A 27,955-nucleotide genomic window follows, 5' to 3' on the forward strand; every position below is an offset into this window, starting at 1 on the left:
GGAGCTTCCCTAGTTTTACGAAAGTGAGAAAAGAGAAAGCTTCATTTACCTCTGTGTTGTGAATTTCTAGAGTTGTTTTCTTATAATGGTTCATGTTCTCCACTCCTAGATTAGTCACCGTGAGGAATCCAAATCGGATCCGAGAGTCTTTTTCTAAAGGCCAGTACTGTCCACATTTTCTCCTTCCGCCTTCCTCGAAGCTGAAGACAAACAGAGCAAGTTAAGTTTCACTCTTCAACTAGCAAAAAGCTTCTTCCTACCACAAACTGCTGAGCTCCTAGGCAGCAATGTCATGTGATCTGCAAAGCTCCTGAAGTCTGTCACTGATGCTCAGCAGAAAAAGAATGAAATCTCTCCATTCTAAACAGATGATAAACAGCTAAAGTCCCTACACATGTCCGGTTGGCAGACATGCATGGTGCATTAACTCTATCATCTCACTTACCTGGGATAAAGAAGCAAAAACAGAGTGAGGACCAGACCTAAGCCACTGCTCAGTTTCTTCTCCACTAAGGAACTGACACAGCACTGGGGAAGACAAGTCCTGGAAGTGACTAGGAGGTCCACAGACTTCACCTCACCGTGATTTCTCAGTGGCCTCAGAATACTCTGAGGTGATATTTCTCTTAACTACAGGTGGCTATTAACAGGGCCCTGAGGAAGGGAACTGAGCAAACATCTTTTCCTTCCTTTCTTTCTTTCTTTCTCTATTTGAGAATGGGTCTCTCTGTGTAGCTCTGGCCATCCTGGAACTCTCTTTGTAGACCAGGCTGGCCTTAAATACAGCGACTTGCCACCCTAGGCCTCACAAGTGCTGGAATTAAAGGCATACTGCCCAGCCATCATCTTTTTGTTCTTCCCCATCTAAAATAGATTATAACTAATGATGAAACTAATAAAATATTAAATTCTTTAAATCTGGCAGAATCGCCAAATTTCAAGAACTCTTGATTCAGAACTTCCTGCCTCATGTTCCCCTCCCTCCTGTTCCCTCTTGAATGAAGAGAAATGAAGGAAGAGGAAGCAATTGAAGAAAGCAGGAAATGAAAAGCAAAGGGACTGGGGATCCAGCAGACAGAAGCATCTTCCCTCTTGAGTCAGCCTTCTGCTTCACAGCGCTTCCTCCAGTGAATAAGGCCAGGACCCCAGGGCGGCTGTAGCGAGCACTGGGTCCCTAGAATTAGGGATTAAATATCTACAAGGCTATCTCTTTCTCCACCAGACCTCAGCATGTCAACAAGTAATATGCCATGGCTTCCCTAGTCACTCAGGGTCAGGGTAAAGGCAGGGAGGGTATGGAAAAAAGACTAACTTACCGGGTGGTCATTACAATCACCAAAACTTTTTGCTCCCAAACCATGAGCCAGAAGTCACGATAGGTATTCTCCAAAGGGCCTGGAATGAAAGAAGACGAAGAACAGACTCTTAAGAGACGCGTCTGTCTTTCTTCCAAATAGTAACTCCAAAGCACAGATGTAAGCTCCCTGCTTTTCTTTCCATTGTTGCTGTTTTTCTGAGAGAGGGTCTCTCCTAGACTCAGACACACGCTGTACTCCAGCATGACCCAGAACTCCTGTTCCTCTGGCCTCCCCTCCCAAGTGCTGCAATTACAAGTATTCATATGAGCCACCACAGACTTCCTACTTTTATCTTTGATTTTTTCAGAGAGGTTCTCACGCCAACCATAACACCTCAGTATGAGTATTAGAGACATAGGGCTGGAGAGATGGCTCAGCAGTTGAAAACTCATGCTGTTCTTGCAGAAGTCCTAAATTCAGTTCCCAGAACATACATCAGGTATCTCAGTGTGTAACTCCACCTCCAAGGGATCCAATGCCCTTTTCTGGCATCCACAGGAACCTGCATTCACATGCACACATCCACATACAAACATACATATACAAAATTTAAAAAATTAGGGTAGGTTGGATAGCCCCTGAGCCCCAGAAATCCTCCTATCTCTGCCACCTAGTGCTGGGATAACAAGTGCCTGGCAACAGAACCACTTGGTGACTCACCACCATCCATCCCTCTAGTTTCAGGGATCTGACAACTGCCTTCTGGCATCCATGGTCACAGCATGCATGCACATACAAGCATGCAGGCAAAACACTCATACATGTAAAACAAAAACAAAAACAGAGAAAAGAGGTGGGAGGAGCACCAGCCTAGCCTACAAAGCCAGACTCAGATAGATAGATAGCTGGATGGATGGATGATTGCTGGGTAGGTAGTTGGGAGAGAAAAGGGGGGAGGGTAGAAGAGGGAGGGAGGGAGGGAGGGAAATGGACAAAATGCTTTATTTCACTGGAGAGATGGCTCAGTGGTTAAGAGCACTAACTCTTCTTTCAGAGGATCCAGGATCAGTTCCTGGTACCCACATTGGCTCACAACCACTCCAATTTCAGAGGATCTGATGCCCTCTTCTGACTTCTGTAGTCAATGCATATATGTAGTACACAGGCACAAATGCAGGCAAAATACATACATCACACACACACAATAAAAATAAGAAGGAAAGGAATTTCAAATGATCTCATCTCAGGATAGAGAGAAGGCAGTAGTGTAGCTTAGTGGTAGAGCTTATGCTTAGTATGCTCAAAGCTCTGGGTTCAATTACCAGATTCAAAAGTATGAAGGAAAGCCGGGCGCCTTTAATCCCAGCACTCGGGAGACAGAGGCAGTGGATCTCTGTGAGTTCAAGGCCAACCTGGTCTACAAGAGCTAGTTGCAGGCCAGGCTCTAAAACTACAGTGAACCCTGTCTGGAAAACCAAGTATGTGGGAGATCCTAATTTGGGTAACTTACCTTTTTCTTCTAAATCTTTTTCTTGAGCCTTTAAGAAAGTTTAGTCCCTCTATCTACCTACCTTGGATTTTATATCTGGTTTATCAGATATTCTGACTGCTCAGATGTCCCAGTTCCAACAATAGTTTTGGTTCTAGGGTCTTTTGTCTCATTGTGCAGCACAGGCTGTTCCTGAACGTATAATCCTACGCCTGTCTCCAGCTGGCATCACCCTTACTTAGCCACTGCTCACGGTCTGAATGTGGAAAACCAAGTGCATGGGAGTGCATGTGGGTCAGCGGGAGAACACCTGCTGGTCCATGTGAAGGCCTAGGCTTGACCACCAGCAGTGGGGAAGAGCTGGGAGATCAAATGTGTGAGAAGCACAAGTAGGAGCATTTAGAAAAGGCTGGGGCTGGGAGATGCGGAAACGTGTTTTATTGCCTTCTTGATGTTCATATTATAGTAATGCATATCTGTTGTGATATATTTAGAAAGTGAAGATAAAAATCATTCATTAACTCCTAGATCCAGTGAGAACACTAACATTTTGCAGCATCTCTAAGACCTTTTCTATGTAGGCTTAAAGATACAGGCAAATAAAATAGTTAACAACATACCCTCCCCCCGTGCATAGTAAATCTTATTTTATGTGACAAAAACCACACCTGTTGAGAGTGGAGAGCTAGCTCAATAGTTATGAGTGCTGGCTGCTCTTCCATAGGACCTGGGTTTGACTCCCAGTACCACCATGGTGGCTCACAACCATCTGTAACTACAGTTTCAAAGGCTCCAACAGCTCATCTGGCTTCCACTGGCACCAGACATGCAAATGTCATACAGACATACCTATAAGCACACAACAATAAACATAAAATAAAATTTAAAATAATTTTCCCCCCAAGATAGGGTTTCTCTGTATAACAGCTCTGGCTAAACCAAAACTCACTTTGTAGACCAAGTTGGCCTCGAACACAAGAAATCTACCTGCCTCTGCCTCCTATGTGTTAGAATTAAGGAGTGCGCCACCATCGCCTGGCCTAAAATTGTTTCAAAATACAGCTCTTATAATTGCATTTGCTGGGTGTATGGACTGTGAGTATGCTGTACTTTATTTTTTTATTTTCATTTATTTATTTGTTTGTTTATTTATGTTTTTCGAGACAGGGTTTCTCTGTAGCTTTGGAGCCTGTCCTGGAACTATCTCTTGTAGACCAGGCTGGCCTCGAACTCAGAGATCTGCCTGCCTCTGCCTCCTGAGTGCTGGGATTAAAGGTGTGCGCCACCACTGCCTGGCTAGTATGCTGTGCTTTAATGGATAGTCTGTTCTTAGATATTTAGAATCATCCTAAGATCTTAAATATTTTTGTCAGTGTTTGCTTTTGCAAAGAAGAAATTCTTTGTTTTGTTGTTTTTTGTTTTTTTTCGAGACAGGGTTTTTCTGTAGCTCTGGAGCCTATCCTGGAACCAGCTCTTGTAGACCATGCTGGCCTGCCTCTGCCTCCTGAGTGCTGGTGATTAAAGGTGGTGATTAAACCGCCTGGCTAGAAATTCTTTTTTTTAAGTACTAGGTTTTTTGTTTTATGGTTTTTTAAAATTTATTTATTTTTGATGTATGAGGGCTCTGCCTGCATGTACACATGCACACCAGAAGAGGGCATTAGGTCCTATTTTAGATGGTTGTGAACCACCCTGTGGATACTGGGAATTGAACTCAGGACCTCTAGAAGAGCCACCAGTGTTCTTAACTTCTGAGCCATCTCTTCAGCCCTGCAAAGAAGAAATTCTAAGATCATAAGATGTCAGTACAAACTGAACACTCCTAAAATCCCAGTTCTTAGAAGGAGGAGGAGGCAACATTAGGAATTCAAATTGATCCTAAACTATATAGGGAGTCAAGCCTAGGTTACATAAGACCTCTTTTCAAACCAGAAAATGAAAATAAGATGTTAATGAGGCTGGTTATCATGCCTATAATCTCCAGGAGGAGATTATAATTAGGATTTGGGAGACTGGGGCAGGAGGATCATGGTGAGTTACAGGCCAGCCTGAGCACTATCTCAAAACAAACAAAGAACAACAAAAGCCCCAAGGAGCTGGGGACTGCCTAACTGGCAATGTGCCTGCTGTGTGAGTACCTGAGCTGATCCCTAGCACCCAGGCTCTCTACAGCCCATGGTCTGCTGGAGCCACAGATGTGTGACACCACACTCAGCAAACTCCAAACCAACAAGGGCTTTGCAGCTAAACCCTCTGAAAAAGACAAAGAAATGGGCTCAGGTAAAAGTTCTTGCCACACAAGCATAAAGCCCTCAAATCAATCCAGGAACTCACATTAAAAAGACAGGCATGGATGTACATGCTTATAACTCCAGCTCTTGGAAGGAAAGAAAGGTTCTCTATAGCTTGTTGACCACTAGCCTAGCTCCAAGTTCAGTGAGAGACCCATCTCAAAGGAACAAGGTGAAGGAAGACAGAACAGGTCACCTGACATCCTCCTCTAGATCTGTCCCCACACATAAATAAGCATACTCACGTGTCCATATACCACACACATACAAGGGGATGTCTATAGATATAAAGTTAGTGGTTTACTTTGACACAGAAGAACCAATTCATGGTTTCTAAGAACTTCTGACCTGGACAGAGATTCAAATTCTTTTTTTAAAAAAATATTTATTTATTTATTATGTATACAATATTCTGTCTGTATGTATGTCTGCAGGCCAGAAGAGGGCACCAGATCTCATTACAGATGGTTGTGAGCCACCATGTGGTTGCCGGGAATTGAACTCAGGACCTTTGGAAGAGCAGGCAATGCTCTTAACCACTGAGCCATCTCTCCAGCCCCCCCAGCAGGAAGAGGAGAATCAAAAATCCAGGACTAGCCTGTGAGGGCACCAGACCTCATTCCAGATGGTTGTGAGCCACCACGTTGCCGGGAATTGAACTCAGGACCTTTGGAAGAGCAGGCAATGCTCTTAACCACTGAGCCATCTCTCCAGCCCCCCCAGAGATTCAAATTCTGGTTCTGCTACTAGCTTTATGTTCAAAGTCAACTAACCAACTGGGCCTCAGTTTGCTTAAATAAACACACATACACACTAAAATTAAAAAGAAAAACCTTCACAGACTTACTTTAATAATCAGAGATTATGCACCTGAAATATAATACATATTCTTAACAGATGACTTATTAGAAATATTACTAGTATACATATATGGGTATATAAGAACCATTCCACTAGAGTTCATGCATGTAATCCCAGAAATTAAAAGGAAGAGGCAGAAGGATCAGGCATTCAAAGTAATCATTAACTACACAGCAAGTATGAAAAGAGCCTAAGATAGATGAGACCTTGTCCAACTAGCGTGTGTGCGCGCGCGCGCGTGCGATTATTGTGCATATATATGCATTTGTTCATTCCCTTTATATATCATTATACAGCATTATAGTACCACCCAATGGAATACAGATATAACCTTAACTGATAGCAAGTCTACACTTGTCCCAGTAATTTGTCCTTAATGCCACTTTCTCCCTATAGAGGACACATTATAAGCTCCACATTACCTTTAGTTCTTCCTTTAGTAATCTACAACAGTTCTCTTCCTGTTCTTGTTTTTCACATTAACTTTAAAGAATTGGATCCACTTACTTTTTTTTTCAACATAGAGTCTTGCTGTGTAACAGAGGCTTGACTACAATTAACTATGTAAAACAGACAGGCTTTGAACTTAGAATCCCCTGAGTAGTGACCTAGACTCAGCACGTTTTCTTGTACTATGCTAAACAATCTGAATGACTGATTTGTTACTTAAAACTAGATTCAGGGCCAGGCGGTGGTGGCGCACGCCTTTAATCCCAGCACTCGGGAGGCAGAGGCAGGTGGATCTCTGTGAGTTCGAGACCAGCCTGGTCTACAAGAGCTAGTTCCAGGACAGGCTCCAAAACCACAGAAAAACCCTGTCTCGAAAAAACAAAAACAAACAAACAAAAAAAAAACACTAGATTCAGATTTCTTTTGATTATTATTACTACTTTCTTGAGATGGTAGAGATCACATTCAAACCTAGACATGTGCTATATCACTAAGTTACATTCCCGGCCTGAATCAGATCTTTATTGTGTGTGTACATGACGGCTATGGGCCACTACTCAAAGCTCTGATGCCCTACACTATACTAAAACACAGTCCCAAAAACGGGCTGGCAAGCAATAACATTATAGATTTAAATCTCTAGATTTTCTCTTTGTCATAAGTTTCCATGCATGTCTGGAACTGAAACTAGAAACTTATCTGTTCTCTTCACTACTAAACTTAATGAAAGACCAGGATTTTAGTGGTCACAATACCCACTTCCTTTAAAAATTATGCCATCTGAATTGGGTGTGGTGGTACACACCTTTAATCCCAGTACTGGCAAGGCAGACAGAGGCAGGTAGATCTCTGAGTTCAAAGCCAGTCTCATCTACAGAGCAAATTCAAGAAATTCCAAGACAACTAGGACTGTACAGTGAAACACCAAAAAGAAAAGAAAAGAAAAAAAAATCTGGAGGCTGGAAAGAGGGCTCAATAGATAAGAATGATTGCTGCTCAATCCTGATTTTGGAACTTTGCACCTCCAGATCCAGGTCCAGGAGATCTGACACCCTCTTCTGATCTCCTGGTATACACAGACTGACAGGCATACCAAACACACATGTACAATTAATTAAAATAAAAAATCACCTGAATTGAAAAACCATGTGTAAGTGATACGAAATCAACATGTAAGGCTAAAATAGCTTACCTTGTGTACCAATATAAGCATTCTTCTGCTTGTAGCCATCCATGAAACTGGCATTGATGTAATCTGTCTAATAATAAAAGGGAGACATTATTGCAAGTGCATGAAAACACCACTTGGCTCACAAAATAATGTATGTGTTGGGCAAGTGCAGTTCAAGGTGTGGCTAGTCTCTTCCTGTCAAGCAAAAAATGAAAAACAAGATGGCCAATTTAGTACTGGGGGAAAAATGTGAGTTTTACTTTTATTGGTAAGGAAAGGGAGTAAAGAAGAGTCAGGGGTAGAGCTGAGTGGAACAGTTCTTCTTCTTCTTCTGGCTCCACTCCAGCAAATATCTTATAGATAGATAGATAGATAGATAGATAGATAGATAGATAGATAGATAGATAGACAGACAGACAGACAGATATTATAGCGTTCCTTACATCAAATTATACACAAAAGTGAAGTCCTACATAATGTCATGCCTGTAATCCCAGCACTCTAGAAGCAGAGGCTGGAGGATGACTTTAAATTCAAAGGCCACCCTTGTCTAGAATTAAGTTCTAAGCCAACAGAGCTACATAGTGAGATCCTCTCTTTAAAAATGAAAACTTATAGACAAAAACAAAATACCTCAAAACAGAATAAAGACCCAAAGAAAGATGTTAAAATGATTAAGCTCTCAGAAAAAAATCAAGCTGAACAAGCCATAGAGAACAAACTAGTACGGAGCACCCCCATGGTCTCTGCTTCAGTTCCTGCACCCAGGTTCCTGCCTTGGCTTCCCCTGATGATGGATTATAAGTCAAATAAATTCTTTCCTCCTCAAGTTCTTTTAAGCTAGTGTTTATCATAGCAACAGAAGAACAAATTAATAATATACCCCTAACTTCAAAAAAAAAAAAAAAAAAAGGTGGAGGGACAATGGGGGGGGGGCAGATTTTTCAAGACAGGGTTTCTCCGTAGCTTTTTGGTTCCTGTCCTGGAACTAGCTCTTGTAGACCAGGCTGGCCTCGAACTCACAGAGATCCGCCTGCCTCTGCCTCCCAAGTGCTGGGATTAAAGGCATGCACCACCACCGCCAGGCTGCTGGCATTGTTTGTAGCAACGTAATTACAAGTCAGATGATGATCTTCAGATTAACTCCAGGATGATTAGAATCACCTGTTACACTGGGATTTAATCTGTGTAATATAACCACTCATAAATATATTCCCAATACCTGCACCTATATACCAGGCACTAATCCTCAGATTTATTATAAGATAGCTAGAATAATCTCCTGTAACACTGGGATTTACTCACAAATATTTCTTAAAACCTGCCAAGCACTGTTCTATACACTTGTGACAGAGCAGTGTATACAAAACAGATTAAAAGCGTTGGCACACCCCTTTAATTCCAGCACTCAGGAGGCAGAGGCAGGCAGACCTCTGTGAGTTCGAGGCCAGCCTGATCTACAGAGTGAGTTCCAAGACAGGCAACAAAGCTACAGAGAAATCTTGCCTTGAAAAAAAAAAAAGTATTTTGGACTCAAGAGACCCAACTCAGTCAGTGTACTTCACTTCTGAAGAGAATGTACTAGAACAATTTCGAAAGTGAGCAAGCAGCTTCACTAACTCTCAGTGAAGAAGGATAAAAAAAAATATGCAAGAATCATAAGCAGGACTATAAATGCCTAAAAGAGAAGGGTCAAAAAGGTCTGAAAGCATGACCATGGTTTTTCTCAAAATTATTCACAAGCAAAATAAGGGCTAAAACACCAAGCCTTTATAAGGTAAATGATGTTAACCCAGGAGGTGGTGGTGTACGCCTTTAATCCCAGCACTCAGGAGAACAGAAGCAGGTGGATCTCTGTGAGTTGGAGACCAGCTAGGACTACACAATGAGTTCCATGACAGTCAGGGCTGTTACACAGAAAAACCCTGTCTCGAAAAGCCCCCCCCCCCCCCCGCAAGTAAGTCATGTTACATAGATGCTCTGAATTTCCTTTACTTTGAAAGAAAAACTATAATCAGGAGTTGTTTGCTTATGTTTTCCCCCTACATTTATTGTGTGTGTGTGTGCAGATACATGCACGAACTTGTGGGCCACAGCACATATATGAAGGTTAAATGACAACTCAAAAGCAGTCATTTTTCTCCTTCTACCATGTGGTTCTGGGCATTGAAGTGAGGTTGCCAGGCTTAGCAACGAATGCTTTGCCCTGCTGAGCTATCTAACCAGCCTAGGCTCTGGCTGACTTTACTCTATATTTTACTTTATAGGGTCTTGCTATGTAGCCTAAGTTGGCTACAAACTTTTTTTTTTAATTTTATGGCTTCATTGGAATCTTAAAGTCTCTTTTTTTTTAAGATTTATTTATTACGTATACAACAATCTGCCTCCACGTATGCCTGCACATCAGAGGAGGGCGCCAGATCTCATTACAGATGGCTGTGAGCCACCATGTGGTTGCTCTTCAGGAGGGTGAGATGAGCATTTACAGAACGTCTTCAGTCACACACTACTACATAGCAAAACCGGAACCAAAACTCATCTCTCTGGCTTTGGAGTCCATTTCAGCCACCTGGAGCACAGTACAAGTTTCACCTTAGAAGAGTTTTAATATCCTAGGATGCCGAGAGAAAAATGGCATCAATCTATCTACCTGAGTGTGGCCACTTCGTTTTGTCAGCTTCACTCTTGTTTGGTCCAGGCAGGGTACATCTCCGTATCGGTTTTTCTCTAGGTTTCCGGGAGACCTGAAGAAAATAAGAGGCAAGTTAAAATAAGGAGACAAGTGGGGGATCAGGTGTTCAAGGTCATTCTTAGCTACAAAGAGAACTTCAAGACAGAACTACACAAGACTCCTCTAAAAATAAACTGTAGCTCAGTAAAAGGGTGCTTGCATATCCTCAACCCTTACTGCTTTTTGCTTTGTACTATTTGGCTCTGAAAAAAATGATTTAGATATATTACTGATTAAAAACTTGCCAAGACCTCCCACATATAATGAATAATAATATCCTATACTGTTGGAGCACTGGGGATGTTGCTCAACTGGAATAGCGCTTGCTTCCCATGCACAAAACACTGGCTTGATCTTCAGTCACTGCCTGAGCTGGGTGTGGAAGGACATGCCCATAAGGCCAACACTCAGGAGGTAGAGTGAGGAGGATCGCAAGTTCAATGTCAAACTTAGGTCATACAGAGTTCAAGATCAGTCAGGGTTACACAATACCCTGAATCAAAAGTATTCTATACTGTTGGGCACATATGAATACATAATAGTATAATCAAAATGGCTAGAAAGACACCATATTTATACAAGGTGTAACTGCTTGTAAAAAGAAGGAACTAAGGGTAAGGACTGGGAGTGATTCAGCTTCATAATGAATTCATTCATGTAAAAAAAATTAAAAGACAGATATGACTGAACAGTAACAAGTATCACCTCTGGTCATAGGAACTGGGGATTTATACTTTTTACTTTTTTACATATATTTTTCCTTCACCTTTTTAATTTAAATTTGTATTTACTTGGTGTGTTGGGGTACATGTAGAAGTCAAAGAGACAGGAATTGCAGAAGTTAGTTCTCTCCTTCCACAAAGTGAGTTCCAAGGATCAAATTCAGGTCCTTAGGCTTAGGAGCAAGAGGATTTATCCAAAGAACCATCTCCTTATTGTTTTTTGTTTTGCTTTGTTTTGAGATAGGTTCTCACACTATAGCCAGGCTGGCCTCAACTCTCCTGCAGACTCCCAAGTAATGGGATTACATTTCAAGTCACTATCCCTGGCTCTTTACTACATCTTTTTTGTTATTGTTGTTGTTTGTTTTTCAAGACAAAGTTTCTCTGTAGCTTTAGAGACTGTCCTGGAATTAGCTCTTGTAGACCAGGCTGGCCTCCAACTCAGAGATCCGCCTGCCTCTGCCTCACAAGTGCTGGGATTAAAGCTGTGCACCACCACTGTCCGGCTCTTTTCTACATCTTAAAAACTCCCCTTTGAGGCTAGAAAGACAGTTTGGCAGTTAAGAACACTCAGAACCACCTGTGATTCTAACTCTACTATCTACAAACTGCTCACTATATCTTCAAACACAAGCCTATGAATGTAGACAGAATTTTCTGTCCTGCCTGGTTCCACAGCCATTCAGTCCCAAAGAAACACACAGAGGCTTATATTAATTATAAATTGTTTGGCCTATTCGCTCAGGTTTATTATTAACTACTTCCTACAACTTAAATTAACCCATAATTCTTGTCTATGTTTAGCCACGTGGCTTGGTACCTTTTCTCAGTCCAGCATTCTCATCTTGTTTCCTCCGCATCTGATTGATGACTGCATCTCTGCCTTTCCTCTTCCCAGAATTCTCCTAGTCTGGTTGCCCCACCTATACTGCCTGCCTGGCTACTGGTGAATCAGTGTTTTATTGAACTAATACAAGTGACAAATCTTTACAGTGTATAGGAGCATTATCACATATCCTCAAGCAAGGCCACACCTCCTAATCCTTCCCAAACAGTTTCACAAACTGCACACTATGTCTTCAAATACAAGCCTTATAAAGAATATTCTCGGTCAAACAATCACACAGTCTTTAAAAAAAATAAAATAAGCTGGGCAATGTTGGCACACTCTTTTAATCCTAGTACTCAGGAGGCAGAAACAGGCAGCTATCAGTGAGTTTGAGGCCAGCCTGGTCTACAAAGAGAGTCCCAGGACAGTCAGAACTGTTACACAGAGAAACCCTGCCTCGCAAAACCAAATATTTGTTAATTAGTTAGTTAATTAATTAAAATTTGGGAGAATTAAATTTTAAGTAAAATTTTTAAAAATTAAGTGTTTTTAATTTAAAAATTCTATGGGAAATTTGAGCAATTGTGAACACTCTGATATTACTTTACAATCCAGAATTCCAATAAAGATACAGTTTGTTATCTGCTATCTGTAGGTAGTAGGTAATTTTAATAGAAACTGGTTGAAGAACGGAAAGTCAGGAGCTAGTAAGGCTTATGGGCTCTAGATAATCAAGCAAGGGCTCCACAGTTCAATAAAAAAGGCAAGATTTGCTGGGTGATAGTGGCGCACGCCTTTAATCCCAGCACTCGGGAGGCAGAGACAGGTGGATCTTTGTGAGTTTGAGGCTAGCCTGGTCTACAAGAGCTAGTTCCAGATTCTAAAATAGAAGCTAGTCTGAATGGTACAAGCACACAACCAAAACCCACCCTTTCAAGGCAATTACTTGAGGCAATAAATAACTACAGGGGCACCTACATCAAAATCTTAAATCCCCAAAAAGTGTATTACACTTCCCTGCTCCCAGACTGTTTCCCTGATTCCCACTGAGGAAACTGAAGGCAGTAGTGCACACCTGTATCCAGCATACAGGAAGAAGAGGCCGGAATATCAAAAGGTCAGGGCTATCCTTAGCTACAGAGTCAAGTCTTAGAGCAGCCTGGGTTAGATGAGATCCCATGGAGTAGGAAGAGAATCAATAGGGTGGAGGGTAGCAACTTTGGGGAAAGCATGTGTGGTGGTTTTTAAGAGGGGTTCAGCACTTGGGAGATTAAGACAGGAGAATCACCATTTTAGGCTAGCCTGGAATATGTATGTTCAAGGATGGCTAGGGAAAAACAAACAAAAAAAAAAACTGTTCTGCTTTGGAAGGAGATTCAGTGTAAAAAGAGATCTTGAGCACATAGAAAGGAAAAGAAGTTGACAGATAAAATAGTATTTCCCCTCTTGATACACACCCTGCTTTGCCTTTCTTCACTCTCGGCCTCTTTACAGGGTGCTAGGAATCAAACCCAAGGCCGTACCAATTCCAGACACAGCTCAACCATGAAACTATAGCCCCGGTTTCTCTTTCTCATTATTTTCCATTTATTTTATCTATTATTGATATTATTGTAGAATGAGAGAGGACATACACATGTCACAGTACATTGGGTGCATGTGTGGAAGTCAGAGGGCAACTTGTGGGGTCGCTTTCTCCTTCTACTGTGTGGGTCCCAGGAATCAAACTCAGGTCATCAGGCTTGGCAGTAAGCACCTTTACCTGCTGAGCCATCCCACTAGTCTTTCACGAGTTCTTTTTTTTTTTTTTTTGGCACAATATTCTTGCTCTGCTTACTGGCTTCTTTTTCAATGGCCTCTCCTCAGTTTATTAACTTGTGATTTTCCCTCTTTCTTTGGCATTTTCTTCACAGACCATGACTAAACTGAACAAGAATTTTGAGGGGACTCATGGATTCCTAAAACATTTAAGGGAAGGTAAACATGCAACAGTCACATATTAGGCACAGAAAAACTAAGGTATAGAGAGAAGGAAAATAACTGTCATTTGCAGAAGGGACTTCTAGCTAACTTGGAATTTAAACTAAGAGCTCAATGAGACAACATGATTAGTATTCAATAAACAGAGCTCACTAGTGGGAGAAAAACAGCCAATTAAAGCATTGCAAGAAGGCAAGAGAGATAGTTCAGCCATTAAGAGCACTAGTTGCTTTTCCAGAGAACCCAGGTTCAAATAGCACACACAAGGGGGCTCACATTCTCCTGTAACTTCAGTTCCAGGGGATTTGATACCCTCTACTTCCCTCTGTGAGCACTTCATGCATGAGGTGTTTAGACACACAAATAGGCAAAACACTCGTATACATAAAATAAAATAACTGAAAAACATTAAAACATGGTAAAACTATATAGGTGTGTTGGCGCACACCTTTAATCCTAGCATTAGAGAGGCAGAGGTAACGGAATCAATGACTCCCTGTTTTCTTGAGTTCTAGGCCAGTCAAGGCTACATACTAGGATCTTGTCTCAAAACAAAATAACAACAACAAAAAGTCTGATTATTTAAAATAAATAAATAAGGTAGAGAACAACTGAGAAGAGAACCCAGTATCAATTTTTGGCCTCCACAGATACATAGGTACACATATAAACATATACAAACACGCCCCAAAACAAAAGGTAGGAAATGCCCTGTGCTGCAACTGTAGTCACCAAATCATTATGAATCAGAGTGATAAACTCACAAGATGATTTATGGTAGAATTTGGGTAGAAGCAAAGTCCTAAGAGGTTAAATATATATATATATGTACATATATATATGTATATACACACACATATAAAGATGTGTGTATATATATGTGTGTATATATATGTATATACACACACACACACATATAAAGATGTATCCATCATTACAAGGTTTCTCCATTGGTAACAAAGACCACCAGAAGTTTTGAAACAGAAGACATCAACAACAAGGCCAAAGCAGGAGATAACAACTCTAGACAAAACTATAAAGTGACTGAGAAGCTTTTGCGTTAGTACATATGCATTGTGTGAACCTGAGCGTAGAAGTGCACATGCCTATGTATACGCATGCAGAAGGCAAAGCAGGACATCAGGTGTCTTCATCTTCATCTGCTGTTCTTCACCTGTGAATGCTCAGGACCTGCCTATGACTGTCCCAACAATGGTATATACAAGCGCAGCCACGCCTTGCTTTGTATATGAGTGCTGGAGATTCGAACTAAGATCCTCATGTTGCAGAGCAAGTGCTCTTACCCACGTATCCATATCCCCAAGAAGCTTTTTTTAAATAATTAATTTACTTATTTATTTATTTTAAACGTTGCCCTGGCTGGCCTGGAGTTCACTATGTAGACCAGATTGGGTTCCAACTCAGATTCACTTTTATCTGTCTTCCAAATACTGGGATTAAAGGCACGAACTACCACGTTTGGTCTTCCCATGAAGCATTTTAACACCGGAAAACCCTCTATAAAGGAACTGAGGCACTGAAGTAGCCAGAAGCTCCTTGGTAACTAATGTTGACCCAAACCTCTCCTACTTACATGGAACAGTGGAAAGTGCCAACAGGGTTCTCACGACGGATGTCTTCATATTCCTCGTATATGCCCCGCTTTTGCCTGGTATTAACATAGTCTACCAACTCTTGGATGGTCATGGCATGGGGACCTGGAACATGTACTGAGTCCCAGTCTAAGGCAGGAGGTAGGGAAAACAGGATGATCTCATCGAAGGGATCTGGGTGGCCATTCACTTGGGGCAGGAACTGGAAATTCCAAGTGGCAAGGTCAATTTTGACGAACCCACCCAGATTTTCTGGAAGGCACTCCCTAGGCAGATGCTGGGTAACTTCAGACGTCTTTAATATCTGAATCTGTAAGGACACAAAGAACTGCACTGAGTACTGGGGCTATAGGTCAGAAAGCATTATTGACTGAATAAAAAACAAATGTGTTTATGCTGAATTTGAAAATCAGATGAGATTTGCTTGAAACACTGTGTATTTGAAAAGAAGCAGAGTTAATTTTATCTGCTTTGGATTAAAATCCCATAAATTTTTCAGAGAGCTAAGTCCCCAGAATGTCCTTCAAATTCACTCCTGGAATTAGAGTCAAGCTATTTTTCTTCTGGAATGAAGGGATAGTGAATAAAGGCTTCACACTGTACACGAGGCTTTTCAGCACCATCTCTTGCTGGTCCTTTTTTTTTTTTTTTTTCAGAAACTAAGACTTTAGTTAATGATTACTTTTGTCAACCACATACTAACTCAACCTATTCTAAGTCTCTTAGCTTATATTTTACTGACTGTTTGGTATAGATGTCCTCAAAGAAAGATTTCTATGAAAGACAAAGCTACCTAGAAATGGCAATCCAGGAAAAAGCCTAGATAAATAGTCATATTTGATTCTGCTACACACTAAAATATAGCCATGATAAGCCAAGATCTTTGTAGCACAGAAATGCTATTCTTTTTTTTTTTTTAAGATTTATTTATTTAGGGGCTGGAGAGATGGCTCAGTGGTTAAGAGCATTGCCTGCTCTTCCCAAGGTCCTGAGTTCAATTCCCGGCAACCACATGGTGGCTCACAACCATCTTTAAAGAGGTCTGGTGCCCTCTTCTGGCTGCAGACATGCACACAGACAGAATATTATATACATAATAAATAAATAAATAAATAAATAAATAAATAAATAAAAAGGATTTATTTATTTATTAGGTATACAGTATTCTGCCTGCATGTGTGCCTGCATATATCTCATTACAGATAGTTGTGAGCCACCATGTGGAAGCTGGGAATTGAACTCAAGTCCTCTGGAAGGGCAGCCAGTACTCTTAACCTCCGAGCCATCTCTCCAGTCCCCGAGAAATGCTATTCTTAAAAGACTGTCCCTTGCCAGTGCCTCTTCCCATTTTTTTTTTAAAGCATAGGCATCTTTATTTTTTTCATTTTTTCAATTAACTATACCTTTTATGTATACTGTTGTTTTGCCTACATGCATGTCTGTATGAAGGCATTGGGTACCCTGAAACAGGAGTTGTGACATACAGTTGTGAGCTGCCATGTGGGCACTGAGTCCTGGGTCCTCTTGAAGAGCAGTCAGTGCTCTTAACCACTGAGTCATCACTCCAGACCCTGCCTCTTCTTTAAAAAAAAAAATTGTTTCTTTATCATATATAGTGTCCTACCTGTATGACTACATGTATACTACATGTATACCTGTATACTACATGCCAGAAGAGGGAACCGATGTCATTATAGATGGTTGTGAGGCACCATGTACTTGCTGGAAATTGAGCTCAGGTCCTCTGGAAGAGCAGCCAGCACTCTTAACCTCTCAGCCATCTCTCCAACTTCCCACTGTCTCTTCTTGATTATTTTTTTTTAAATTGTGTGTGTGTGTGTGTGTGTGTGTGTGTGTGTGTACCACGTACAGATGAGAGGCTAGAGGAGGACACTGGATCCCTGGAATTGCAGTTATAGTGAGGAGTCAATCAACTTGGGTGGTGGAAACCTAACTTAGGTACATGCTCTAACCACTGAGGCACCACTCCAGCACCCCACCGCAGCCTCTTCTTAAAAAACTGTCCCCTTTCCTCTTCTACCTCTTAAAGAACCAGCTCATATGAATTGGAGAGATGTTAAGTAGTTAAGAGTCAGTTCAATTCCCAGCATCCACATGGCTTAATTCCAGAACCAAGGGATCCAACGCCCTCTTCTGAGGCAGAGGCAGGCAGATCTCTGTGAGTTGGAGGCCAGCCTGGTCTACAGAGTAAGTTCCAGGACAGCCAGGGATACACAGAGAAACCTATCTAGGGGAAAATTAAAAATTAGTAGTAGTAGTAATATAAACATTTTTAAAATGAAAACAGTAAGAAAGTGCCTTAAGAAAAACCAATACAAGCCGGGCGATGGTGGCGAACGCCTTTAATCCCAGCACTCGGGAGGCAGAGGCAAGCAGATCTCTGTGAGTTCAAGACCAACCTGGTCTACAAGAGCTAGTTCCAGGACAGGCTCCAAAACCACAGAGAAACCCTGTCTCGAAAAACCAAAAAAACAGGCAGAACACTATACATAATAAATAATTTTAAAAAGAAAAATAAAAAGCAATACCCAGAGATGCTCACAGTGGGTGGTACACTCCTCCTATCCCAGTACTTGGAAGACTGCCATGAAAGTCTGCTAGAACACAGTGAGTAGCTATTAGCCGGTCTCAACTATAGAATGAAACCCTGTCTCAAATAATAAACCAAAAGACAAAAAAAAAAAAAAAAAAAAAGGAACAACTAAGACCTCCCAACCACTCTGAAGGTCACGGACTTAATAGTACTTTCCAGTAAATAAACCTCTCTGTGTGTCTGTCTGTCTCTCTCTGTAAAGTAGAGACAGACTCTAGGAACTTTTATAAGCTAGCTAAGTACTCTTTCACTAAGCTACATGCTCAGCCCCAAATAAATTCTAATACCAGTTCAGTAACATAATTATATTAAATGCCAATTTTTGATCTTGGTTTTGGTTTGGGGTATTAGGGACTATACCCAGACCCTTGAGCAATGCTGACATTGAGTTACACCCCCAACCTTTAAATACTGTTAAATATTAATAGTGCCTTATGCAGTACTAAATCAACTTTGGAAATTATATAATCCTTAATATACTTCTGCGGGAGATAGAGAAATGGCTCAGTGGCTGGAAGCACTGGCTGTTCTTCCAGAGATTCAATTCCCAGCACCCACAAGGCAGCTTACAACTGTCTGTAGCTCCAGTTCCAGGGGATCTGATACCTTCATACCAATGCACATAAAGTAACGTTAAATAAATTATTAAAAAATTAATAAAAAATAAAATACTTCTGGGACACACTGGTTCAATACTGTTTACTCAAGGTATTGTGAAGAAAGAGTTGGATAAACCATAACCACAACAAATGTGTGGACAGTGAAGGGGTATTCTGTCCCAAGCAAAGGACTACATGAAGTGTGTGAACGAATACAGGAGCAGAAAACATTCTGGGGGAATAAACAGGAGGATTCTTTGAAGGCAAAAGAGTAACTGGCAAGAGTTCACCTGCAGAAACTAGAATCTACTTATCTACCTCCAATAAGAAAAGGCTGGCTTGCCTTACCCTCTCCCGGACTTTGTCCTTCAGGAGCAGGCTGATGATAGAATACGGCACTCGGAACCATATGGGTGCTCCTACAATCAGCACCTTCTTTAAACGAGCCGGAAATGCTCCCTGCAGAGAAAATGGATGAGTTAAAACCAGTGATACTTGTATGGCCTAAAGCATGGCTTCTTTTCACTCTTTTTCATTCACAGTCAACATAGAAACTTGACAGCGCAATTCAGACAAATTGGTAAGCAGGCAGTGATTAAAAGAAAGAAACTAGAAGGACAGGTTTCTTTTTTTGTGTTGCGGTGGATATACCGACAAGAATCCGGGCGCCTGGTGCTTTCTGGACAAGTCTCTGGTTGAGGCACTGGGAAGCGTGAGCAGAGAGAAGGCTGAAAACAGAAAGCATGGAGAGAGAGAGAGAGAGAGAGAGAGAGAGAGAGAGAGAGAGAGAGAGAGAGAGAGAGAGAGAGAACACAGAACTTCCAATCAAACTCGAAAGGTTAAAAGAAATGACTATAACATTGAAGAACTCGCTTACAACTCTTAGAGGGGCAAACTGAATCGATTGGATAAATGTCATGAAGAAATGATGACTGTTACTCAGAGTTATAACCAGAAGTATGCCCTTCAAAGAGAAGCTGAGCTCAAGGATCAGATGTTAGAAAGTTTGAGCTGTGAACGTGAAGCTGTGAAACAACAACAGAAAACGCAGCTGGAGCAGTGAGAAATGCAGCTAAACAGAAGCCATAGGCAGGAAGTGAATGACCTGAAAAATAAGTTAGAGAAACCGAAAGTGGAATTAGATGGAGCGAGGTTAAGTGAGAAGCAGCTGAAGCAGAAGCTGGACCACCAGAAGAAGTTCTCGCCCACAAATCGGAAGAGCTCCGGCTACTGACTGAGCAGCGCATGCTCAATAGCATGTCTTCGGAGGTGCTGGCTCTTCAGATTGAGCTAAATGAAATGGAAGGTGTGAAGACTGCTCTCCAAGAAGAGGTAAACGAGCTGCAGTACAAACAAGAACAACTAGAATGTTTCAATGCTTCCTTAATGCACCGGGTAGACCGGCTTCAAGAAGAAAAAGAAGAGCGAGAGAAGGAAGTGGTGTCGTATTATAACGCCTTAGAGAAAGCTCACGTAGAAAATCAAGATCTCCAAGTGCAGTGGGGCCACGTGCTTCAGCAAGTCTTAGATCCCAATAGTAAAGGCAACTCCCTGTTGGCAGAGGTGGAGGATCGGAGGGCAGCTATGGAACGCCAGCTCAACTCGATAAAAATCAAATATCAGTCACTGAAGAAGCACAATGCATTCACCAGAGAGCAGAATGAAGTTACAAATCTCCACACTGCTGAGGATGCGGGATCTCAAACTAAGTTGGAGCAGCAGGAACGGTTGGTTGCCATGTTAGAACAAAAGAATGGTGAAATAAAACTCCTTTTAGGTGAAATAAAAAACCTGGAGAAATTTAAGACCTTATATGAAAGTATGGAATCTAAGCCATCCACATCAGCCAGCCCTTGTTCTCTAGAAGACAGCACCTATTATGCAGATTTACTTCAACTAAAGCTTGAGAAGTTAAACAAAGAAAGCGAAAGCACAAAAGGGGAGCTATCCATTCAGAGAATGAAGGCGTTCTCTGAGAGGGGTGGCCCTGGATATTGAGTGGAAACTGTTTGTGAATGAAAGACACCAAATGAAAGACGCCTGCAGCTTTCAGAAGGTGAGAATATAAAACTGAGAGCTAAGTCAGATGAATTAAAGCTGAAGTACGAACCTGAAGAGAAAATTGAAGTACCTGTGCTCAAAAAGAGGCGTGAGGTGCTGCCATTGGATGTAACCGCCCCAGAAGAAACACCTGCTGCCAGTGTCATGGGGAAGTTTCTAGAATGCCACTTCAGAGAGAGAGAGAGAGTCCTGCCTTAATAGCTTAAATGATAGCACTGTGCAGAGGGGAACCTCCAGCCTCTTGGGCTACTCAGCCAGCAAGCCTCTCTCCTCACAGGAGTCCGCCTCTGGAGATGCAGCCGCAGACGGAGGAGAAATGTGTAAAGCTCATGGACAATCCAGGCAGTGCTGAGGCCATACGTGAACAAAGTGGGAACACCCCCAGCTCTCCCGGGTTATCTGCGGAATCAAAGCTTTCAACAGAGGAGAAAGAAAGGAAAGAAACTACAAGCAAACCGGAAAAAGGAGCTTGTAAGAAATCACACACCATCATGTATGCGTACTCAAAGTCAACCCAGTGCCCACAGCAGGAGGCGGGTGTTGCTCTGCGAGGCTTGCAGAAGATTGTGCCTGTGTGCAGGATACCCTTGTGGAACATTTGCATACACCAGTGCTAAGCTCTGTGACCAAAAATTCAGCTATCCTGTGATTCTAACCCAAAGCTTCCGTAAGTGATGGTCCTTCACAGACCTGTGCGTCACAGTGAACAAGCCATTACCAGAGGAAATGCTTCTATTGAAACCTGTTTGCTGCGCTGGACCAGATTTTGAAAGTTATGTGATAAATAATGTTCCTTAAGAATTGAAAATTGGACAGTACAGCATTGAAGTTATTATGTTTTCCTATGTACAGTTTCATGGGTAAATAAAATTTTATTTTCCCTGTCTTGTAAAAGAAAGAAACTAGAAGCTGATCTACTCTAAATGTGTGTTACACTCATGTCAACCATACACTTTAGAGATCACAAATTATTCTTTTATTTTTTCAAAGATTTATTTGTTTATTATGTATACAACATTCTGCCTCCATGTATGCCCACACGCCAGAGGAGGGTGCCAGATCTCATTACAGATGGTTGTGAGCCACCATATGGTTGCTGGGAATTGAACTCAGGACCTCTGGAAGAGCAGGTGGTGCTCTTAACCACTGAGCCATCTCTCCAGCCCCCTATTCTTTTATTTTTTATTATTAGTGAGTATAAGTTCCACAGTGTCCATATGGATTCTAGGTATTGAACGCAGGCCACCAGGCTTTCTCAGCAAGTGCCTTTACCCCCCGAGTCATCTTGCAGGCCTGACTTTCCTGTTTGTGCCTCACATATCACACACCAGCACATACATATGCCTCCTATAAAAGTTCAGCTTATTACAACTTACAGTTTTTAATAAACTGAAGATACACAATTTACTTATATAAGTTTTAGTTTGATATGTGTGTATGCATGTATGTGTGTGTATGTGTATAATATTTATTTTATTTGTTTTGTTTTATTTTGTTTTTAAAAACAGGGCTTCTCAGCATAGCTTTGGAGCCTGTCCTGGAACATCCTCTATATACCAGGCTGGTCTCCAACTCACAGAGATCTGCCTGCCTCTGCCTCCCAAGTGCTGGGATTAAAGGTGTATGCCACCATCGCCCATCTATAATATTTCTATTTTTAGTCTTTTCTCCACTTGTTTATTTATTAAACCAAGATACACAACCTAGGTTGGAGGTATAACTCAATGATAGTGTGTGTTTAGCATGCACATGACCTAGGTTTGATACCTAACACCACAAAATAAATACATAAATAAATAAATATGGTCTAGTGTGTACAAGTACAAATTAGGTCTCAGAAAAGGAAATAGTCTAAACTACTCTTAGAGGGGAAAAAAGAGATAATCTTGTGTCTACAAGACATAAAGATCATTGCTAAGCCACAAGTGCTTGGCTTCATTCCAATATTTAATATTCCAGCCTTTCTTGGGGGCAGGGTTCCCATGTAATAAGAAATCAGGGGGCTGGAGGGATGGCTCAATCTGTAAAGTGCATACCATCTAAGTACAGAGGACCTGAATTCAACCTCCAGTGCCAACATAAAAACCCAGTCATGTAATACCAGCACAAGTGAGACAGAGAGATGGCTCCCCGAGGCCCACTAGCCAGCAGCCTAGCCTAATAATCAATGAGCCCCAAGTCCCTGGGAAAGACCTAATCTCAAAAAAACAAAAAATATGGCTTGGCAGTGGTGGCACATGCCTTTTATCCTAGCACTCAGGAGCCAAAGGCAGGAGAATCTCTGTGAGTTCATGGCCAGCCTGGTCTAAAAAAAAAAAAAAAAAAAAAAAAGGTTGGGTGTTGGCACACATCTTTAATTCCAGTACTCAGGAGGCAGAGACAGGCAAAAGGCAAATCTGTGAGTTCAAGGTCAGCCTGGTCTACTGAGTGAGTGTCAAGACAGGCTCCAAAGTTACACAGAGAAACCCTATCTCCAGGGGGAAAAAAAAACTCCTACCCTAATTTTTCTTCCATTTTGAATAAGCCACTCTCAATTTCATTTGTTACTCTCTGTCTTTTTAGTTAAGTCTTTGCTTGCTTCTTTGTCTCAGTGTATCCCCAGCTGTCCTGGGCATGTGATACCACCACTGGGCTCCAGTTAGTTTTGGTTCTACTAAATTTGAGAAATTTACAATTACTCCCTATACAGACTATACAACAAAATTCGTCAAAGGCTTTTTCATTTTCTTTTTTAATTTATTTATTATGTGTATAATGTTCTGGGCACCAGATCTCATTATAGGTGGGTGTGAGCCATCATGTGGTTGCTGGGAATTGAACTCCGGAACAGCAGTCAGTTCTCTTAACCTCTAAGCCATCTCTCCAGCCCCTTCAAAGGCTTTTTCATTCAGACTTGGTAGACCTGCTCATTGATGGTGTCTTTAGGAGACAATTTCCATTATATATCCTTTTATTTTAATTAAATTTTTTTATGTTATGTGCATTGCTGTGAGGATGCTGGATACCTAGAGAGCTAAAACCACAGACAGTTGTGAGCTGCCATGGTTTGATGGGACATGAACCTGGTTCTCTGGGAGCCTCTTAACCATTGAGCCATCTCTTCCTCTTTTTTTCTTTTTTGAGACAGGTTTCTCTGTAGCTTTGGAACCTGCCCTGGAACTAGCTCTTGTAGACAAGGCTGGCCTTGAACTCACAGAGATCTTCCTGCCTCTGCCTCCCAAGAACTGGAACTAAAGGCATGCGCCACCACGGCCCGGCCCATTATATATTCTTTAAAATGTACATATACCCTTTAGTCAATTCTATTTCTGAAATGTTATTCTAGAAATACAAATGCTCCTCCACCCCCACACCCCACCAAGAAAGGGTCTCACTGTATTGTTCTGACTGGTTTGGAACTTGCTAAGGAGTCTAGGCTGGCCTTGAACTCACAGAGATCCATCTGCCTCTGCTTTTCTCCTGGCTAGGACAACCTGGCCCAAATATTTTTGTTTTGTTTTGTTCTTTTACCTTAGTTGAAGACAGAGTATTGACTACAGTCAGCCTGGGTTGAGCTGGCACTCATATGTAGCCCATTCTGGCCCTAAATCTTTGACAAACTTTCTGCCTAAGCTTCCCAAGTGCTAGTATTATAAGCCCATGACAATACCCATCACAAATGCCAAGTGCATACTCTCCAACTGAGCTATACTCCCAACTCTTGAACAGTTAAGTTATTTCACTTGCATATTTTTATTTTTGTTTTCTGAGACAAAGGATCTGGTTATGTAGTCCAGGGTGATCTTGAACTCCTACCATGAGTGCTGAGATTATAGGCATGTATCACCATAGCTGGCTTGTACAAATTATTTTATGTCATTCAACCTTCCTTAATCATATTAAATAGTTATACATTATAATGAAGTTTGTGGGGGGGGGTGCTGTTATTTGAGACATGGTCTCAAGCAGCCCATTCTAGTAGAATGAATGAGAATGGCTCCCATAGGCCCATATTTGAGTAACTGTTTCCATGTTGGTGGAAGTGTTTGGGAAGAATTAGGAAGTGTGGCCTTGTTAGAGAATGTGTATTACTGAGGGCAAGCTTTGACGTTTCAAAAGACTAGTACATGGGGCTGGAGAGATGGCTCAGTGGTTAAGAGCATTGCCTGCTCTTCCAAAGGTCCTGAGTTCAATTCCCAGCAACCACATGGTGGCTCACAACCATCTGTAATGAGGTCTGGCGCCCTCTTCTGGCCTGCAGGCATACAAGCAGACAGAATACTGTACATAATAAAATATTAAAAAAAAAAAAAAAGACTAGTACAAATCCCAGCGTGTTCTCCCTCCAGCTACAGATCAAGATGTGAGTCCTTAACCGTTACTATGACCAGATTTCTGTTCCAGCACAATGGGGTCTAACCCTCTGAAACCATAAGACCAATTAAATCCTGTCTTTTATACATGCTTTAGTCGTGGTATTTTTGTCACAGCAACAGAAAAACAAGCTATGCTGGCAGAGAACTTGCTACGTAGCCAAGGATGACCATAAGCTTCTCATCCCCCTGCTCTAGGTACTTGGAATCAAATGCAAGGCCTCTGAATGCTACCAGTTTAACTGTATCTTCAGCCCTGCCGCATCACCTTTTAAAATAAAAAAGCAAAAATACCTTTATGGCTGGGGAAGTTAACTAAGTGGGTAGTATGTTTACCCCATAAGCACAAGGATTTGAATTCGTTTTCTAGAACTAATGCAAAATTGCTAAGTGTAGTGTCATACATTTGTAACCCAAGGGGGTGAAGCAGGAACAGGAGGATCCCTGGGGCGTGTTAGCCAGCTACTCTAGACTGACTGGTGAACTGTAGGTCAATAACAGACTATGTCTCAAAAAAGTGGATGACATGCCTGAGGATGACACCTAAGGTTGTCTGCTCTCCTCCACATAAACAAGCACACAAGTGCACCTGTACACACACACATACATGTATACATACATTTACAAAACAAGTCACTAGGCCTAGGTCTTAGGGATAAGGAACTATGAAGCTACGTGTATAGGACTTATACACATCTGTATATGTGCGTAATTCTACATGAACATGAGTAGACCAAATGAACTCACATGCACTGAAGTGAACACACTGAAGTGTAGTGCAAAACACACTTCACCCTGAGTCGACCAGCACATGTCTAGAAAGTTCCTGCTAGCTGGCATTTCTCACAGTTCCCATGGGTAGGCCTTTATGAGTTACTGTTCCACAAAACTCTGGAAAAAGACACTTTAATAACTAAGAATTTCCTGGAAATTGTTCATTTTCATTATTTCCGTTTCAGTTTTTTATTCATTTTATGTTGTTATTGTATTGGTTTGAGAGCAAGAGCGAGACTTAAAAGGATTTCCCCTTTACAACCTTACCTTCAGCAGGTTTAGGACTTTCTTGCCAAGATCTAGCTCGAAGTTGGCATAATTGGAACCACACATGTCATAGATAAACACCAATCCATTCCTTTGAGTTTCAAAGCTGTAAACCAATTAAACAAACATTTAATTCAATACAAATATTTTATCCAAAGTTAAGTGAGATGCTTAGATGCTTTTATGACTCAGAAGGTTATTAGAATTATCATCATCATGGGTAGGGAGGAGAGGCGTGTGCCAGGAAGTGTGGGATCAGAACACAACTCCTAAGAGTCAGCTCCCTCCTTTCCTTCCAGGTCCTCAAGCTTATATGAAAAGTGCTTTGAGATACTAAGCAATCTTGCCAATCCAGAAATAAATCATTTAATCGTATTATTTCTAGATAACAAGTTTTACACTTATTTGTTTTAGTTTTTTCCAAAGAGGATTTCATGTAGTCCAGGCTAGCTTTACTATGTAAATCAGGCTTGCCTCAAACTCAAAGCAATCCCCCTGATTCACTCTCCTTTGTGCTACGATTACAGGTATGAGCCATCCCACAGTTATTATTTTGCATCCTCATCTTTGCTTCCCTCCTGTAGCCCCCACACCATCATACTTCTACAACACTGAAGAGGGAAGTACCAACTCAGAAGTAACCTGCCGATTATGTGTGTATGAAAATACTTCAAAATTCACTAGTTCCAGGACAGGTTCCAAAGCTACAGAGAAACCCTGTCTCGAGAGGGGAAAAAAAAAAAGGAAATACTTCAAAATTCAGTTCATGTATGTAAATTTAAAATTTGTTGTATATCTAATATATCTCAGGATCAGTGAATTAACTTTCTAAAAAGCAAGAAAAAAACATTTCTTTCTAAAATGCACAGAAGTTTTTCTGGCAGAATTTATTTCTACTGGCCCCTAATGCATTAATATTAATCTTGATTCCTTTTTCATAACCACACAGAAACTATCATTCAGGAAGATCACAGATGCTGTCAATTGAGGCTAGAGAGTTTCCATTTCTCCACAAGCTCAACTAGGGGCATTTAAAATAATTACAAACTTTCTTCTTAAGATAGGGGCCTAAAACAAGTCAGTGATGGGAAATGAATTAAGAACTGACCCAGGTTCTATAGTCTATGTGGAATTCCTCACCCTCTGAAAACAGGGACTACTACAGAACATAAAGAGATTTCTTGTGCGCACTATGCAGTGTCACAAGGGTAGCCAACTGCTTCCCTGGGAAGTTTGACTCGAGCTACATGCAACAGGAGATATCTCTATGAAACTCAAACTAGCCTCAAACTCACACTCCTACCACATCAGGCTTTAAGGTAATACTGTGTCTGACCCCCATAGGCTGTGGTCAGTTTTTGTTTTGTTTTTTGCTCCCTTTTGGAGACAGTCTCTTCTCACAGCCTAAGCTGGCCTCAAAATTATAGCATCTTCCCCCACTTAAGCACTGACATTACAGGTATAATAGGTCAACAAACCAATGGTTATTTTTTTATCTTTTTTTTAAACTTATTTATTAATTTTTATGTATATAGGGTTCTTCCTGCACATATCCCTGCAGGCCAGGAGAGGGCACCAGATCTCATTACAAATAGGTGTAAGCCATCACGTGGTTGCTGGGAATTGAACTCAGGACCTCTGGAAGAACAGTCAGTGCTCTTAACCTCTGAGCCATCTCTCCAGCCCTCCAATGGTTATTTTTAATTTCCTTCATATGTATGAGCGTTTTGCCTCTATACATGTATTTGCATCACATGTCTAGTAACCACAGAAATCAAAGATGGTGTCAGACGCCCTTGGAATTGGAGCTATCAATGATTGTTGGGAATAGAGATCCAGTCCTCTGAATGATT

General features: G+C 41.4%; 1 protein-coding gene and 1 pseudogene across 1 annotated transcript in view; one reads left to right on the forward strand and one right to left on the reverse strand.

Moving 5' to 3' along the window:
- The window catches only part of Ptpn9 (protein tyrosine phosphatase non-receptor type 9), a 75,220-nt gene that overhangs the window by 5,316 nt on the left and 41,949 nt on the right, over positions 1-27,955 (reverse strand). The window contains exons 5-11 of the mRNA XM_050119420.1: positions 26,103-26,208; positions 18,997-19,107; positions 15,417-15,745; positions 10,211-10,304; positions 7,582-7,648; positions 1,317-1,395; positions 50-200 (exon numbers count right to left, since the gene is read on the reverse strand). Of these exons, the coding sequence (XP_049975377.1) occupies positions 50-200; positions 1,317-1,395; positions 7,582-7,648; positions 10,211-10,304; positions 15,417-15,745; positions 18,997-19,107; positions 26,103-26,208 (937 nt within the window). The remainder of the gene's footprint in view (positions 1-49; positions 201-1,316; positions 1,396-7,581; positions 7,649-10,210; positions 10,305-15,416; positions 15,746-18,996; positions 19,108-26,102; positions 26,209-27,955) is intronic.
- On the forward strand, positions 19,119-21,643 carry LOC126486901 (protein Spindly-like; annotated as a pseudogene).

The sequence above is a fragment of the Alexandromys fortis genome, unplaced genomic scaffold (genome assembly GCF_014885135.2).
Source record: "Alexandromys fortis isolate MF-2015 unplaced genomic scaffold, M_Fortis_MF-2015_v1.1 scaffold_167, whole genome shotgun sequence".
Classification (NCBI taxonomy): domain Eukaryota; kingdom Metazoa; phylum Chordata; class Mammalia; order Rodentia; family Cricetidae; genus Alexandromys; species Alexandromys fortis.